Consider the following 18212-nt stretch of genomic DNA (forward strand, 5'->3'; position numbering starts at 1 on the left):
CCTCTTTTTGCTGAGGAAGCCTGGCCCTGAGCTAACATCTGTGCCTATCTTCCTCTGCTTTGTATGTGGGATGCCTACCACAGCATGGCGTGCCAAGTGGTGCCATGTCCGCACCCAGGATCCAAACCAGCGAACCCTGGACTGCCAAAGCGGAACATGCACACTTAACTGCGCGCCACCGGCCAGCCCCTTTTTTTATTTAAAAAAATTTTTTTGACAGTTGTATATTTTCAGTTGTGGGTCCTTCTAGTTGTGGCATGTGGGATGCTGCCTCAGCATGGCTTGATGAGCAGTGCCATGTCCACGCCCAGGATCCTAACCAGCAAAACCCTGGGCCACCAAAGCAGAGCGCATGAACTTAACCACTTGGCCACAGGGCTGGCCCCTGATGAGCTTTTTTGTTCCCAGCAGCCCCCAGGCATCTAGAGTATGGCAGATGGCAGGTCTCTGGAGCACTCCCCCAAGAAGCTAGAACGCTGTTGTATGCTCTACTCTTCCCTTTCCTCTTATCTTTCCTGAATCCAGGGAAGAAGATTCCCCAAATGGAAGCTGTGGAGCTGTATCAGCCTCTGTCTGCTGTACTGCGGGTCGTCTGGAGTAGGAGCAAGTCTCCTAGCTCTCCTTCGTTCTCGGAGGCCTCCAGGCATCTAAAGCATGCGTGGTCCTGTCAGTACTCCAAGTCAGGTGAGACAGAAACCAGGTCCTTGCGTAGACCTCCAAAAAGCCAGAATGTTAGACGCACACTCCAACCTCTTTCCCTCCCCAGGAAGAAATGGGAGTTGGGGATTCTCTCCTGGTCTTTCCACACTAAGCAGAAGAGAAGGGCAATGGCGAGTAAGTGTATGCTAGTCCAAAAACGTTGCCTTCGTTCTCAGTAGTCCCCACCTGCTGCCCTCTCCTGGAGTGCTTGGATTCAGGAAAGATAGAAGCCAGCCCCTTGGGCAGTTGCCTGAGCAGTGTGAACGTTAGATGCATATTTCAGTCTTCTCTTTCCCTCCCCAGAGAGAAGCCAGGAGTTAGGCAGCTTTAAGAGCCTCTGGGAGGCTTTCACTGACATCCCAGGCTGGATGTCCTCAAGACACTCCTGGGACTGTATTTCAGACTCACGTGTGCCCTCATGCCTGCCTGTTAACTGTCTTTGGATAATACTGGCTTCCCCTTCTCCTTGGCCTTCCAAATCATGTGTGAGCAGTTTCACTGGTAAAGTCTAATTTGGAATCATACAGGAAATGTAGTTTCCAGCTTCCTCTTGGCAATTCGTGGAGACTCCAGAGGGGGTGGTAGTGCTATGCATCTCTCACTGCACGACTCAACAGCCCGACACCTCTCCCCGATATTTCACTCCCCATGTCCCCTTGCCTCAGAATGGAGTTCAAGGCCTGCATGGCCTTGGCTCCACCAGCTCATGAGCCTTCCCCTTCACACTCTTGGTACCAGTCAGTGTCCAGAATGCTACTCTCCTTGGACCTAGAACATTCCAACATACTCACTTTCACTTCAGTCCTACTCTTCCCTTCCCTTGGCTATCGCGTCCTTGCTCTCTGTATCCTAGCTCAGGCATTGCCTTCCCAGGCATGCCAGTGTCTGACACACTGGAAACACAGAGGGACAGTCAGTTACTCTGCTTTCTTAGTTCAAGATGGCAGAGATTGTTGGGCTAATTGTTATAACAATAGCCTGGGGTGGGGACAAATTATTAAGTGGATACGTCATTTGTAAGAATACATCCACATTTTACACAGAAATGTTAATGTTGAAAACAAAAGGAATAAAGTTTTAGTCCTTTAGTTTGGTTTCTCCTTCCTTCTTCAATATCTACTTTTATTTCTTCACTCCCCCACAAGGGAGAGATATTATAATGTTCAACTCTGATCATGCTATTTTAGAAAAATGGCTTAAAATATACTTGTCTAGGTGGATGCCAATATTTGTTAAAAATTCTAAGTGGCTTATAAATAAATAAATTGACAAATTTTAAGACATTCTTAGTTCACAGAGCAGGAGTCTAGTTAAAGAGAAGAAAGATTTTCAGCAGCAGGGTGACCTGACAGCTCTGGTCTCACCTTACATCATCTGTTCTTATGAGAACAGCTGAGTGAATAATCTAACAGACATGATAGAGATGTCGCCATAATACCCAGTTCTTCAATCAAAGAAGTGTCGCTTGGACCTTGAAAATGGCAGGAAGTGTGTGTGTGAGTGAGAGCATGTGTGGGCAGAGTGGAGGTATTTGAGCATAACAGGGTTGTGAAAAGAGCAAGCAAGAAAAATGCTGGCACAACGGGAAAACACAAAACCCTTCCCATTTTACATTACAATAGCTGCCCTTATTGGAAGATGGCATAAAACCAGGGATCCAGAGCTTTGTGACTGGATTCCCCAAGTGGCCCCCATCTCTGTAACTATGTCAACAATTATTCACAATGTACCAATCTTTACTTTCCTTCTTGAAAAGGAGAGCACTCAAATTCTTCTGAGGGGTTAGCATGCAGAGAACTAGCAAATATCTGTGCCATTAGGGTAGCCCATAATACCATAATTCAAACATAAATCTAGAAAAAAATCTGCCTCCGTACCTTTCGGCAGCGAGGATTGGGACAACTGAACCTCTTCACATCACTGTCCAACAGAGCAGGAAAGCTACAGGAGGGGCACCTGGAGTCCAAACAGCAGAAGGGACGTTACTCAGGACACGAGAGCCTGATTAGGTTCCACGGGGCCGTTCACACTAACACAGAGTTTTCAGCTGGACAGCCCTATCTTCTTTCACTCCTTACTTTTCATTAAAACAGGGACTGAGGCTCTCCTTAGTGCTGGCTCTTATCGAGAAATGCAGGTGTCGTTCTAGGTCCTGCCTCAGTGTAAACCGCTCAATGAACACATATCCCCTTCCTTTCTGAGGACTCCTTGCACGTGCCACTTTTCCTCCAACCCACTGCACAATGATTGTACCTATAAGCCGGATGACTAAGAGGTGCCAAAGAATGCAGGTAAAAATCTGAACTGCAGATTTTTCCATTCATAAAATTACTCTCTTATTTCTCAGCAAGAAATGCCAGAAAACCTAGAAGACACAGCTTGGTTACAGAATTTTTATTTTGTGACGAAAGTGCTCAGGCAGTCTTCCTAATAGGGAATGAGCTGACAGATGGCACCCTCCAACTCTGAGAACTCACCTGACAAGCTCATCAGCATAGGCTGCAGCAACTTCTTCTTCGGCTTTTCGCTCATAGTATTTATACAAGATGGTCTGGGGAAGCACCTTCTCCAGCTCGCTGGTTGGGAATGAACATGTACAGCTGCCTTCCATGCAGCTGAGCTCTGACTAGAATGATAAGGTCAAGAGGCAAAGGAAAAAAAAAAAAAAGAAAATTCAACCAAGTTTTCAGAAAAATAAAAAGCCTCAGTGGTTAAAAGCATCTTTCAATGGGAAGCAAATAAATAGTGGTTAAGAACAGAGATTTTGAGATGGTCAAGATTTCTCTGTCCCCTCTTCTCTGAGAAACCACACACAAAGCAACAAGGAGACCAGGAAATAAAAACACAAAATCCATCCTTGATAACACCAGAGGATCTATCAGCCCAAATCACAATACAGCCACGCATTGCTTAACGACAGGGATACGTTCTGAGAAATGCGAACATCATACAGTGGACTTACACAAACCCAGACGGTACAGCCTACAACACAGCTGGGCTACATGGTACTAATCTCACGGGACCACCACGGTATACGTGGTCCGTCACTGACCGAAATGTCATGTGGTGCGTGACTATACACAAAGATGGAAAGTGGATGAGGAAGGGTAAACGGCTTAGCAGACAGGAAGAGGAAGGTCACAGCTCAGTGTCTCAAAAGGAGACACTCATGAGAAGCAACTTGATTCCCTCCACGGCCCCTCAAAAGGCTGGAGGTCTAGACCTCTTGGAAGGCAGAGGTGAGTGGTGGGAGGGGAGGGGACTGACAGGAATATAAACTAAAAACAGGGGGATTGTTTGAAAAGCCTCCAGTTCCTACCCTCTCCAGATGGAGTCAGGGGACTAAAACTCTCCCAACAGAAAGGAGGACGGTTTCTGGAACAGCTAGACCACAGGGCTGTGGACTTCCTCTTCAAAGCCACTAACAGCAGGTTGAGTCCTCACACCACATCACTCTGACCTTCTCTTCTGCCTCTCTCGTCCATTATTAAGAACCTTTGTGAACTCACTAGGCCCACCTGGATGATCTAGTACAATCTTCCTATTTTAAGGTCATCTGATTAGCAACCTTAATTCTCCTTTGCCACATAAGGTAACATATTCACAGGTTCTGGGGATCAGGACATGGACATCTTTGGGGGGCCATTATTCTGCCAATCATAACTACTCTGCTCATAGCTCTTGCTCAATCCCTGACTAAACTACAACTGACCTTGGAAGAAGTGATGTCAACTGATTTGATTATTGGTCAGGTGTTTATGAAAAGCAATTTTGGTTTTTAAGTGTTCACTGAACGAAACAAAATTCCTTTCCCTATTGTGTTACCCTGGTGTCAAGAGAAAATGTCTTCGGACAGAGAAATATGATCTTGTATGAAATAGTTAATTCATTTGAATACAACTATAAAATCCTTTAAAAATTTTGTAAAAATACTAACGCACTCTCATACATTCAAACAGTTTACACGGTTCTCTCTTTTTGAGTTCATCCTTCATTTTTATTAGGAACAGGAAGGTGAGTGAAGAAGCAGGTGCCCCCGTGGAGGTAGGCATGGGGGTATGGAAGAATTACGGCATTCTCTGAAGACAAAATTTGCTGTGATTACAACATAATCAGACAAATGAGGGACTGTCTATGAATCACACCCATAAGCATGTCCTAGTAGAGTTCCATCTCATCCCAGAAAAGACACTTCCATGAGGCATTTACACTTGTCTATAAACGTGGTCTCCTCAGACTTTATGAACGTTTCCTACGTGCAAATATTACACAGTTCTTACCTTTCCAGATCCAAAGACTGCCTCTTGGGCATATCTGATGAGACACTCCTTGCAAAACAAGTGAGCATCTGCACACTGTGTCAGCTCCTCGAATGGAAATTCCCCATAGCAGCAGCGGCACTCGATCAGCTGGCCATCCTGCAGGCCATCAGAAACACACGTGAAATTCCCTACACTCAAGTAGAGGCAGCAGTCATGTTTCATATTCCCCCACCTCCAAATATATTCTGAGGTAAAATGCAACCCCTAGAAGCCATAAAGCAATGGTGAGCTGTTTTCTGTTGTATAATCTAGTTCAAGATGCTAGTACAAATATTAATACACAGCTAAAGACAGTGAGATTTCCACGTGGATTTTGGATTCTTTGACGTCTTCCTCTACAATAAAGTTCCCATATCATGAATTCCCTGTTGCCAGCAGAACTATAACATCTGTAATCAGATACTAACATGAGTATAAGAGTCAGGGACAAGTGGTAGGAGAGATGTTATCTAAAAGGCTTCAAAAGTTGGATTTTGCTCTCCTTGTTAGAAGACAGGCGTGTGGGGCAGTCGTGTCTCAGCCAGAGCTTTATCTTAAGGGACTACTGCGGCTAACTAAAGCAGCAATCCCTAGGACCATGAATACCAGGAAACTTACTTTTTTTTGTTTTTGCAAGAAAAGATTCAGCCTGAACTAACATCTGTTGTCAATGTCCCCCCTCAAAGCCCCAGCACATGGTTGTATATCCTAGTTATAAATGGTTCTCGTTCTTCTATGTAAGCCGCCACCACAGCATGGCAAGTAGTGTGGTTCTGCAACTGGGAAGTGAACTTGGGCCCCCAAAGCAGTAAATGCCAAACTTTAACCACTAGGCCATCGGGGCTGGCTTGAAACTTACTCTTCTTATTAATGGCAGTAATTGATCCGGTCACTAGCCTATTCCTACCTCCCATGTTAGAAAAGCCACTATGTGAGGATGGCGGACATAGTATGAAACCCATCTGGCCCTGAGGTTAGACATAGTTCTTCCTTCCACCTCTGTGAGTGATTATCTAAGTTCCAAATTTTCCTGTAAGAGTCTATCCACTGGATTCTCAGTAGTGTTTTTAAGAGCACCATCTCTATCATTATCTTCCTTTCAATTCTGATCCAGTCTGGTACTAAGAGTGGCTATGTTTCAAGTATCTGACTGGAACTTGGTTGAACCAAAAACTCAGCAGATCCACAGGAGGTTATACAGGAACTAGTTTGCCATCAAAATGCCAAGGAAATGTGATAAGAGAAAACAGTCCATTAAAGTACCCAGAACAAATAAGTTAGGTGAGTTTTCAAACTACCTTTTGATATTGTTCTTCATTCATCTGCAGGGCAAGCAAAAAGTCTTCATGCTAAGGAACAAAAAAACCATACATGCAGATATAAATTTAGTAAAGATGCCACAAAACATTTAGAATTTATTTCCGTAAACATAAAAGAATTCTATTAATAGTCATCTCTCCACTTACATAGCTTAGAAGTTTAAAAAGCTACCTCAGAATACATTTTAAATGCCTCAGAAAGCTAAATATAAAAAAGGAAATCATACAAGTACTAGAAAATATGTGGAAAACTTTCTTAAATCTGATTCAAAATGTGGAAGGAATAAGGGAAAAGACACATAAAACACTTCTGAACAGTAAAGACTAGCATAAGCAAACAAAAAATCGAATTGGTAAAAACGATGCTACAACATCCTTTGTTGTTGAGGCTGGGGGGGAGCAGGCACTCTTGCGTAGGGGTTCCTGGTGAGGATGCAAAGTGGTACAACCACGATGGAGGGAATCTGATACTATATAACAAGGACCTAAGTATTTACCCTTCACCAATCCCACTTCTGGTAATCTATCTCAGAAACATGAAATGATGTATGCACATGGTGATTTATCATTGTACTATTTACAACAGCAAAAAACTGGATACAACCCTAAATGTCCACCAATGGAGGAATAACTGAAACAACTCTGGTATTGCAGATAATGGTACTCTATGGATTGCTGTGAAGAGATTGCCAGTAATGTACTGTTAAGTGAAAAAAACAAGGGGCAGAAGAATGTGCTACCTTTCAGGTAAGAACGAGGGACAAACAAAAGAAGATATATACACACACACACATATCTTTTACATGAAATAAAGACACACAAACGCAAAACTATTAAAAATGGTTATGTATGGGGGCCGGCCTGGTGGCGCAGTGGTTAAGTTTGCAGGCTCCACTTTGGCGGCCTGGAGTTTGCCGGTTTGGATCCTTGGTGCGGACCTATGCACCACTTATCAAGCCATGTTGTGACAGGTGTCCCACATATAAAGTAGAGGAAGATGGGCATGGATGTTAGCTCAGGGCTAATCCTCCTCAGCCAAAAAAGTAAAAAAGGAGGACTGGCGGCTGATGTTAGCTCAGCACTAATCTTCCTAAAAAAAAAAAAAAAAAAAAAGAAAAGGTTATGTATGGAGGGAGTTAGGGAATATGGGGGAAGGGACATGACAAAAGCTAGATCTCTCTGAATGTTCCTTGCTTTATAGTTTTGACTTTAGAACTAAAAATATATATATTTTTAAAGTCCTTAAAGTTTATTTATTTATTTATTTACTTTTTGCTGAGGAAGACTGCCCTGAGCTTACATCTGTGCCCATCTTCCTCTACTTTATATGTAGGACGCCTGCCACAGCGTGCTTGCCAAGAGGTGCCATGTCTGCACCCAGGATCCGAACCAGCGAACCCTGGGCCACCGAAGCAGAACGTGCAAACTTAACCACTGCGCCACCCAGCCAGCCCCAGAACTAAAAATATTTTACACAATTGAAGAACAAAGTTAGATACCAAACAAAAAACCAATACCTTAAAACGCAAATAAACAGAAATAAACTTCATTGTTTATCAAATTAATAGCATAACCACACAAAGACTTATTTCAGTGACTTTGTATTTTGATTTCATATTCCTAATCTGATATAATCTGACAAGAAAATTACAATTAAATCTTAGACTTTAGCAGTCTTATCATTGGTAATAATACTGGGCTGTTATTTTGCAACTATTAAATATAGGAATAGGATACAGGAAATAAATCATTATATTAATGTTATCAAGAACCAAGATTTTTTAGGTATAAGAGGAAAGAAATACAAACATTACCATGAAAGAAGTAAAAAGCCTGTAAACCAAATCTGAAACAGAAATCTCAGTATAAATTCCCACTAAAAGAAATAAGGCAACTTGGAGAAGCTGGTGAGTCCAGGTCCAGGTCAGGAAAAGCAGAGGTTGAACCGGGATCATCTTGTATGCTAGAAAGCAAGGCTGCTGTCCAAGACGACTGGGGCCGAAGCAGAGGAAGTGACTTGAAGGGGATGCCACCGGGCACAGACGGGACCATTTGGACAGCAAAAAGAATGACGACTACAATGAACTAAAACACATCAACACCTTGCCAATAGTTTACTACTTCTCTGATGAGATTGGTGGTGACATTAATGAATGCCATGTTTTGATACTGTATCGTGAAATGTGCCAACATCTGGAAGACCTACTTAACCCAGTGAATCAGTGTTTTTCATGATAAAATCATGCATGTGTGACACATCCATTCAAAGTGCAAGCTACATTAACAGATTTTAACGTAACAGATGACAGGTGGACAGGTGACTCTGATGGATGGAACACGATGATAACTTCTTATTTCTGCTTGAGATCTAGAATTTTATCATTGGCCATGAATAATCACTTCATTCATTTTAGAGAAAATGTCTGCTAAATACCTAATTCTGGATAATCATCGTTTTTCTGTCAGTCATTTTTACTTGAAAATTTACTTGTTCTGTAACCGAAAAAAAAAAGTGCCTAATTCAGCTGCTTGTAACTCGATGGCACAAGTGCTTCTCCTTGAGACAACCATCACAGTCAGGATGCAGCAGAAGTACTTTGTGCTTACTTCCCATTTTGTCAGAGCATCAAAAAATGTCTTATCAAAAAATCTGATAAACTAAAAATTTTTTACTGCTTCATTAAAGACAATTTTGCCTTTTTAAAAAAATGTGAGTAGATAGCAGTGAAGAAAATACTGATTAACTGGTACAATTTGGTGACACTGGCTTGATTCATGCTAAGGCACCACTGCTCTTGTTTTGTCAGTCTGATGAAAAAGGCAAGTAATGCCTTATTGTTATAAGAGATCTGACCTTGCAGAACCCCTAGAGTCTTGGGGAAGCCAGGGCTCCATAGGCCATGCTATTAGAGCCGCTAGTCTAGAAAATACATATTAAACAACCAATATATATTCTGGTTGACTTACACATTTAATAGTCTATTTGGAAGAATTAAAGAGCTAAATGGAATCTCTCTCTGGTGTTTCTCTACCATAGGGGCTGAGGGAGGTAAAACAGATATGTTTGCTAAACCCCAATTAAAATTCTCTAACATAAATCTGACTTATGAAACTGTGAACGTTAGTTGGTATCATTACAAAATCTAGTTTTGTTTTCCTTCTAAAAACTTCATAGTTTCTTCAAATTAATCACTCAACAGAGAAGGCAAATCTTACAAGACAGTTTTATACTAGGTCTTAACAGTCGACCAGAATCCCAGAAACACATTCCAAGCATGTCTTCCTACCTCTGCCATCTCCTTGATTTTCTGCTCATAGAATTCCTGCTCTTGTTGCACAGCTGGGAGGAGGGCACGCCGGTCATAGGACCTACAATGTCGCCGCTTATTTTCCAGAAAGAACATCCTCTTCTCTATTTTTATGTCACCTAGAAGACACATGACAATGCAAAATCATGCAGACAACTGTTTGCTAGGAATCCAGGCCGGCCATTCCAGTCTGCTGTGGCCAAGGCCCCAGCTACCTTCTAGCACAGGTTTTGGGACTCTCCTGTAACGTAGTCCAGCGTTTGGGAAAACGGGGCTCCTTGCCATTCCTTGACCTCCCATGCACTCTTTGACTCTCACGTCTTTTTTCTCCCTCGTCATGCTCTAGTGACAGGAGGGCCTCTCCTATGCTGTCAGTATCGCACTGTGCGAATATACCACAATTTTTTATGCATCCTACTAATGAAGGAAAACAGGTGGGTTTACAGTTTGGGGTCATTATGAACAGGGCTGCTGAACATCTATCTGCAATTCAGTTGAGCATACATGAAGGAGTAGAACTAGTGGATGAGCTTTAGAAAACAGTGCCAGTCTCCAAAGTGGTTGTTTCAATTTGCACTCTCCACCAGCAATGTATGTGAGTTCCAGCCACTCCACATCCTCAACACCTGGTACCGTCAGTTTTTAATTTTAGCCATTCTGGTGGGTGTATATTTGTTTTATGTAAGTTTTTAAATTTATTTATTTTGAAAATGTCAAACAGAAGAGCTGAAATTGTAGTACCCAAATTCACAGTAAGTAACACTTAGTATAAAAGATAACAGAATGATAAATATCAAGTCATGTAATTGGTCTATTCAGGTTTTGTATTTCTTGTTGATTTGGTAATTTACATTTTCTAGAAAACTGTCTATTCCATACAGATTTTCTACTTACTCATAAAAGTCTGTTCTTTGTAATCTCTTTTGATTTTATCAATGTTTACTGTATCAGGTTCCTGATATAGTTTATTTTTATTTTTTTCTCCTGTTCATTCTCACTAGTTTTTTAAAATTAAAAGTTTTTATTTTTTAGCTTACTATTTAGAAAACCGGCTTTGGGTTCTCTATTCTGTTCTGCTGATCTGTGCCTATCTTTCTGCCAGCACTACCCAGTCTTAATCACTGTAGCTATCTAGTAAGTTTTCAAATCAGATAGAAGAATAAAATGTGAGAAAACAGTCTATTTAAAAATTATTTTAGCTACTCTAGTACCTTGCTTTTCCATATAAATTTCAGGATAAGCTTGCTTATATCTACCAAAAAAATCTCGCTGGGATTTTGAAAGAAATTAAGCCTGTGTATCAGTTTGTGGAGGATATACATCTTTACTATGTTGAGACATGTACACAGTATATGTCTCCATTTATTTATATTGTTAATTTCTCTCTTCAGTATTTTATAGTTTTCATAAGTTCTGTACACGTTTTGTCAGATTTACACCTAAGTATCTAAAACGTTTTTTGGAGCAACTATAAATGGTACTGTATTTTTAAGTTTGATTTCCACATGCTCACACTGTTAGTATATAGAAATACAATTAGTTTTTGTAGGTAGATGTTATATTCTCAACCCTACTGAACTCATTATTAGTTCTAGGAGTTTGGGAGTAGATTGCTTGGAGTTTTCTCTATAGACAATCATGCCATCTCCTTATAGGGATAGTTTTATTCCTTCCTTTCTGGTCTGTCCCTTTTATTTCCTTTTCTTTATTGCATTTGCTAGAACTTCCAGGACTGTGTTGAACAGCAGTGAACATAGGACATCCTTTCCTTGTTCCTGATCTTAAGGGGAAAGGAGTCACCATCAAGTATGATGTTAGCTACAGGTTTTCTTATAGATGTTATCAAGTTGAGGAAGCTCCTCTCAATGTCTAATTTTCTGTGAATTTTAATCATGAAGAGGTGTTAAATATTGTTAAATGCTTTTCTGCATCAGCTGATAGGGTCATGTGATTTTTCTTCTTTAGTCTATTAATATGATGGATTATACTGATTGGTTTTTGTATATTGAACCAGCTTTGCACCCCTGGACTACACCCCACTTGGTCATGGTGCACAATTTAAAAAACGTTCTTACGTATTTAAACATGTAAGTTCCATCCGCTAATATTTTGTTAAGGATTCTTGCATCTATATGATATTGGTCTGCAGTTTTCTTCTTTGTACTCTCTTTCTCTAGTTTTGTTAACAGAGTAATACTAGCTTCAGACAACAAATTGAGAAGTATTTCCTACTCTTCTATTTTCTGGAAGAGATTGTGTAGAATTGGCATTGATCCTTCTAAAACCGTTTGGAAGAATTTTCTAATGAAACCAACTGGGGCTACAGATTTCTTTTTTGGGAGATTTAAAATTACGAATTCACTTTCCTGAAAAGCTACTGGGTTATCCAAACTATCTATTTTGTATGGGTAAGTTTTGGTAGTTTGTGTTTTTTGAAGAATTGGTCCACTTCAACTAAGCTGTCAAGTTTCTGTGTGTAAAGTAGTTCACGGTATTCCCCGCTGGACGCTGTGGGGTCTACAGTGATATCCCCTATGAGGAGCGATCACTCCTGATACTGGTAATTTGTGTCTTCTCTTTTTTTTCTTGGTGAGCCTTGATACAGGTGACACGTTGTATTTTTACTGATGTTCAGGTTATATTCAAATTCTAACCAGACTTTTCATGAAAGGCTGTGTGGTGGTCAGCTCATCAGGCCATAAAAAGGACAATGGAGGGAGAATCTCTCTCTCTGAGCCAAGCACTGTAGAGCCCAAACAGCAGTGCTTAGGATGGAAAACAGCTGAAAAGGGGAAAAACGGGATTCCTGGAACAGACAAAGGCTCCTCAGCCTCTGTGCTTACAAACTGCTGGCAAGAAAGGCTAAGTGTATTAGGCACAAATATTAAACTACTAATGTAAATCAAGGGTATTTAACTTTCAGTGTCCTGAAAGATGATCTAAGAAGTGGAATTTAAGATTCAGAATCTAAAATAAAAGGACATACCTGAAACAATAGGCTGGAACTAAGAAGATGAAGTTAACAGAGAAAAACGTCAGATACTGTAAAACTGAGAGAGTCGTTTATGACTTATAGCCACGTGAGTAGAAAGACCCAGGTTGAATGTGAGCCAAGGGTGAGACCTACTTTGATTTTAAAAGCTAATGCACTCTTAGGCTTATGGATTGAAGGATAGAATCTAAATCCCAGCTGGTGTCTCCACACAGCAGACCTCACTTGGAGTACTCTGTCTAGCCTTGCATACTCAGCCTCTCAGAGATACTGACAAGCTAGAGAAGGACACAAAGAGAAGGGCAGTCAGGATGATGAAGCGGCAATGGACATATTCTGAGTCCTTTGAGAGGCAAGAACTACAACCATGGCAAGAAATTGCAGGAAGGTACACTTTGGCTTGATACAAAGAAACAATTACGGAAGGACTATGTGTTAGGGATGCCTAGTCTAAACTGCGCCTACATTTAGTTGAATGAAAAACCACCTACACACTATCCCCAGGTTCTCGTTCTGCCACAGACACGTGAGAATGTCATGTTGGGAGAACACTGCTCCACAGACTAGCTGGGGACCTGAGGAGTCAGAGCCTATGGGGTTTTCTTTTGGATTCCGAAGAGTTCAGAAATTCAAATATTTTCCAACTCTTCAGCTATCTCATGGAGTTTCCAATTAGTCACTCCTGAAATCAGAAAGACAAACAGGAGAAAAGGAAGGAAAACAGTCCTATTTATGACAGAAACTATAGGAAAAGTTGTGGTAGATGCTCTTCTTAGAACCGAGCAACTCAGATCAAATTTGTTGCAAAATTCAACAAGTTTACCTTTTGGGGGGGTTAGACCTGAAGTAACCTCTCTGAAAGAGCTTTCAGCAGTTATTTCATCAATAAAAATAAAAGAATTTTAAATAAACAAGTGGCTCTTTGTGAGCTGTTTTCTCCTGTGCAGAAGCCACTCTCTCAGGTGTCTAAGTGACCCCTCCGCAGTAAGCAATAATCACTGGTCTAGACAGTTTTTACTAGCGATAAAGCTAATTCTTGTCAAACCCTCAAGACCACTTTTTGCCCCAAGCTTAGGGGGTCTCCAACACTTTTCCACACATGAATTCTCTAACATTGCACACAATTTTCCTGTCACGGTGTATCCTAAGCAGAAAGAAGGAAGACAACCGTGGCCACTTTCTGAAAATGCTGATGTGCTGTCAAAGCAGTCCGTGTCAGAGCCACTCCCTGGACTGGTCTGGGGGGGCATTCTCTAGTCAGCAGCACCACCGCGTCCTCTACGGGCTGTTTGGGAAGAGGACGGTTCTGCCCAGCAGCTTCAGACACTGTAAGCAACATCCAGTTTGCTATTACCTTGTTCAAATTTGAAGTCTATGTAAGAATACTGATTCATTTCTTTTCTCTTCTTTCTTTTTCCACTGGTTTCTGGCGACAGCTCCTGCCATTTTTTAATGGCATCAGAAAAGGCCTAAAAATTGAGAAAGGAAAATGAGACACTGTAAATGGGCCACAAGAACATGAAACACAGGCAATCCCCAAATCTCATTCTGACTCTGAGTTTTGGCTGTCTTCTCTGCACGGCTTACCAGAAATAGGTAGTGGCAAAATAAACAGGTAGCATTTCATTATTTTCATTTCCTCTGACTCATAAACTGCTATAATGGCAGAACCAAAATGCTTACTGACAAATTTAAAGGGTGACACAAGAAAAGAGAAACTGTTCAAGCTGTCCTTGAATACGCACAGGTTAAATCCCATCACAAATGGCTGGCCAGTTCTATTTTGCGGGTGTATCCTACATGGTGTTTTTCTGGTGAACACACCTTCTTCCACTTCCCCAGACTCCTTGTGGCTTTCACCGCTACCCCACTTTGTACTGCACACTGGAGGACAAAATTCTTATGCCAGTGACAATCCCCTTTCTTCCACACCTTCAGCTTCTCCCCTTTTCAGGTCTTTACAATTGGCATTTAGATATGCTTGAGTCTTTCTCATCTTAAAAAAAGAAAACCCTTCCTCTCTTGGCCTCCTTCCCCTCTCAGCTACCAGCCCCCTTTTTTCTTCCTCCTCTTTGTAGCCAAACTTATCAAAGGAGCTGTCTGTCCATCATTTCATCTCCTCAACGCCCATGAGCTTTCCACCACCTCCCTCCCATGTGACACTAAACCCCACCTTCTCTCTTGCTAATCCACTTCCTCACATGGGGCTGCCTCCACACCAGTCCTTGTCTTACTTGACTTCTCAGCAGTGTTAACAATGCTGACTGCTCCAGTCTCCTGACTTCCTGCTTCCTCTCTCTCTCTCTGCCTGCTCGTTCTCCACTACCCTCCTCAACGTCACACCTTGGAACACCTCAAGGCAGCTTTGGCTCTCTTCTCACCCGACAGTCTCTCTGGGTACCTCACCAGGCTGTGAGGTTACTTCCATAGGCTGATGACTCTCAAAATCCCGACTCTACTCCATATTTCCCACCTTTTTTGCCCATTCAACCACCCAATGAATTTTTTTTTAAAGCTTCAGTGCATGGTTGTATATCCTAGTTGTTAGTTTAGTTCTCCATGTGAGCCACCACTGCCACAGTATGACAACTGATAGACAGGTGGTGTGGTTCCAGGACCAGGAAATGACCCAGGGCTGGTGGTGAAAGTGCCAAATCTTAACCACTAGACTACCAGGGCTGGCTCAACCAATGAATTATTTTTACTTGGATGTCTCACAGGCCCTACTCACCATGTTGGCAATTCAACATTTCCTATCCTGAATTCATGATCCTTTCCCTCCAAATTAGCTCTTCTGTAGTATTCCCCATCCCAGGAAATGACACCACCATCTCCCATGACCCCCTTACCGAACTCCTACTTATCTAACACTTAGGTTGGTGATGAAATGTCACATGCCCAGGGAGGCCCTCTCTTTCAAAGCACCTGAATTCAGAAAGATTCACATTCTGAATCTGTTTATCTCAGAGAAACAGCTGTCTATCTGTGGGGTAAAATGATAACAAAAGAAAACAAGTATTTCAGCCACAGAAGAGGGAAGGATCACCTTTTCAACTTACTCTGTCTCCCACCCCTTCCCCTTTCAAAGCTCCTAGGTTTGGGCTTCAGAAGGGAATCACCATTTGCTACACATCCCTCCTATGAGCTAAGCACCACACACGGACCTTTCTACTCCTTATCTCACTTAATTCTCACAATAATCCTCTGAGGGAGGCATCACTTACTTTACAGTAGAGAGAAACAAGGCTTAGAGAGGAGAAGAAACCTGCTCCCAGTCAAACCTTAATTAAAGCTAGGATTTGAACTCAGGCCAGTCTCTGATGAAAGCTCCTCTCTTTGATTTCACTTTGCCCTCAGAGACAGATGCAGTGAAACCCCATCAAGAGCTGGCAAAAGTCATCTTGCTACCTTTCTATCTCCCTGATCAGTGTCCTCCTCTCTTGCTTTCTGTTTCTTCTTTCTGTAATTCCCACTACCCACGGTGCTCCCCACAAACCCCTAGGCATTAATCTTACAGCCAGATGTTTGTACTCAGCTCAAGATTACTAATTTCTACCAAGTTTTACCTAAAGGCAAATATGCCACCCTTGAACCAGGGCTATCTGCAAAAACTCAGGAAAGAAGGCAGGACAGGTATATAATTTGCATTTTATAAATGAGGTAAGTAAGCATAGATGCCATTTATCGGCAACTAATGAAACTGGAATGTGAACCCAGAGCTCATAACTGGTTGTCCACTGGGTTTTCAACCACACCACACTGCCACAAAAATGCAGACTCCTGACTGGACATCAACGGGGGTCATGACCTTGGTCCCACTTAAATACTGTTTCTAGTTAGCAGGAAGAAATCCATATTCATAAACACAAATCGGTACTTGTCAGGAAACTGTATCTTAAAACAAAATGTCTACAAATTAAAAGCAAACTCCTAAATCTTACTTTAATAGATACATTAATAGTCATCACTTATCTTAGCATGGACTAAAGGTCTAGTTAAGTAGCCCAGATAGAATTCGATTATGGAATCAGAACTCCTTCCTTTCAACGGCTGCCAGTTACAATTCACACCTCTACGTTCCAAAGACACAGGTTACTTTTCCTTGCCTCTTTGCTTTTGCACATTATCGTTCCTCCAGTGAAAACATCTTTCCTTTGAGACCCTGTTCTGATGACACCTTCTTCAGTTCTTTCCTGGTGCTCTCATACACCTTTATTCACTCTCTTTTATAACACTCATCACACTGTTTTAATCTCTTTATTTTAATCTCCTCAAACAGACCAAAAATTCTTTGGAAGGAAGCTAATCCGGGTTCCACCAAGGGCTCAGGGTCTAGCTGGTAACTACCACGGAGTGAGTACTCAAAAAACCTACACACAGCACAGAGGAACAAGAGACGTCGAAAAAATGAGTTTTCCTTTTGCTGTTATCTGGCATTTCTCCCTCCAGCTTACAAACCAAATACCTACCCAAGGTATTAGTTCTGAGAATCAAGAGCATAGTCTGGTAAGATTTTTAGGACATCTGTGACAACAGCTAAAGTTCCTTTAAGGAATGACCTAAAAACACTACAATGGGCATTTGATGACATAAAAGCTGAGGAGTGGACAGAGACTCCCAGTGGTGCCTGGGGAGAGGTCAGGTCCAGAGACAGGGACATGTCACCTATATAGAGACAGAGGCAACCAGTAAAGCATGCAGGGGGAGAAACCGAGGAAGCCTGTGGAGTGAAGACCCTCAGAATGTTAGAGAAGAGAAGTTAAAGGATGCGTTAAAAAAGATGGCCCTGTCCACTAGTATTAAGCTCCACAAGGGAAGGGACCTTGTACAGTCCACCACAACATTCCCAGAGTGTGCCCCGTGGCAGTCATACAACAAATTGTCTGAATGAAAGAGGTAGTCACATCTGTGGCAGAATTACTGACAAAAATTTCGAGGGGAAATAATTTTCAACCCAGGGGAACTCTCAGTCAAGTTTTAGTGTGTGAACCAAGATACGGGAAGTCATCAGGATCTAGAATACAGAGGATGAATCTTTGTCCAAAGGCAAAGGGACTTTCCATGATGACGGCTATGCAGCAGGCGCAGAGAACAATCAGAACAGACTGGAGGAGGAAGGAGGGCTCCGGAGAAATAAAATGAACTGAGGACTAATTGACAGGTTTGACAACAGGCAAAACTGTAACGAGAAGCGTGTTTCAGGGCTGTCAGGTGTGAAAGACTTAGCCACAGAGCCAAAAACCAAAACCAAATCAAACCAAACCAACAAAGAAACCAAAGTAAATGAAAAAACAGGCAAATACTTTTAACTTTGAAAAACAGCAAATTCAAGAAAGGCAACATTATCATAGTACATTACTTACCCTAACAGTGAACATTTCCATAGTCATGATAATGAAAACTCTGAAAAGAGATTTAAAAGAAACTATGTATATATCGAAAAGATGTATGTATGTATGTATGTATGTATGTATGTATGTATGTATGTGTGTGTGTGTGTGTGTAAGATCTAGAATCCTCATCTACCATAAGAGAAAACCAAAATAATTTCTAAAACTGATGGATGAGGCATAAGTTCATAAATGTAAATATC

At 41.6% G+C, this 18212-nt stretch overlaps 1 protein-coding gene across 2 annotated transcripts in view; it reads right to left on the bottom strand.

Moving 5' to 3' along the window:
• RNF216 (ring finger protein 216) overlaps positions 1-18212 on the bottom strand; it is a 153490-nt gene that overhangs the window by 88341 nt on the left and 46937 nt on the right. For both annotated transcript variants that reach the window (XM_046666744.1, XM_046666743.1), the window contains exons 8-13: positions 13974-14088; positions 9607-9746; positions 6299-6349; positions 4980-5117; positions 3177-3325; positions 2577-2655 (exon numbers count right to left, since the gene is read on the bottom strand). In XM_046666744.1, the coding sequence (XP_046522700.1) occupies positions 2577-2655; positions 3177-3325; positions 4980-5117; positions 6299-6349; positions 9607-9746; positions 13974-14088 (672 nt within the window). The remainder of the gene's footprint in view (positions 1-2576; positions 2656-3176; positions 3326-4979; positions 5118-6298; positions 6350-9606; positions 9747-13973; positions 14089-18212) is intronic.

Source organism: Equus quagga, chromosome 7, assembly GCF_021613505.1.
Source record: "Equus quagga isolate Etosha38 chromosome 7, UCLA_HA_Equagga_1.0, whole genome shotgun sequence".
NCBI lineage: Eukaryota > Metazoa > Chordata > Mammalia > Perissodactyla > Equidae > Equus > Equus quagga.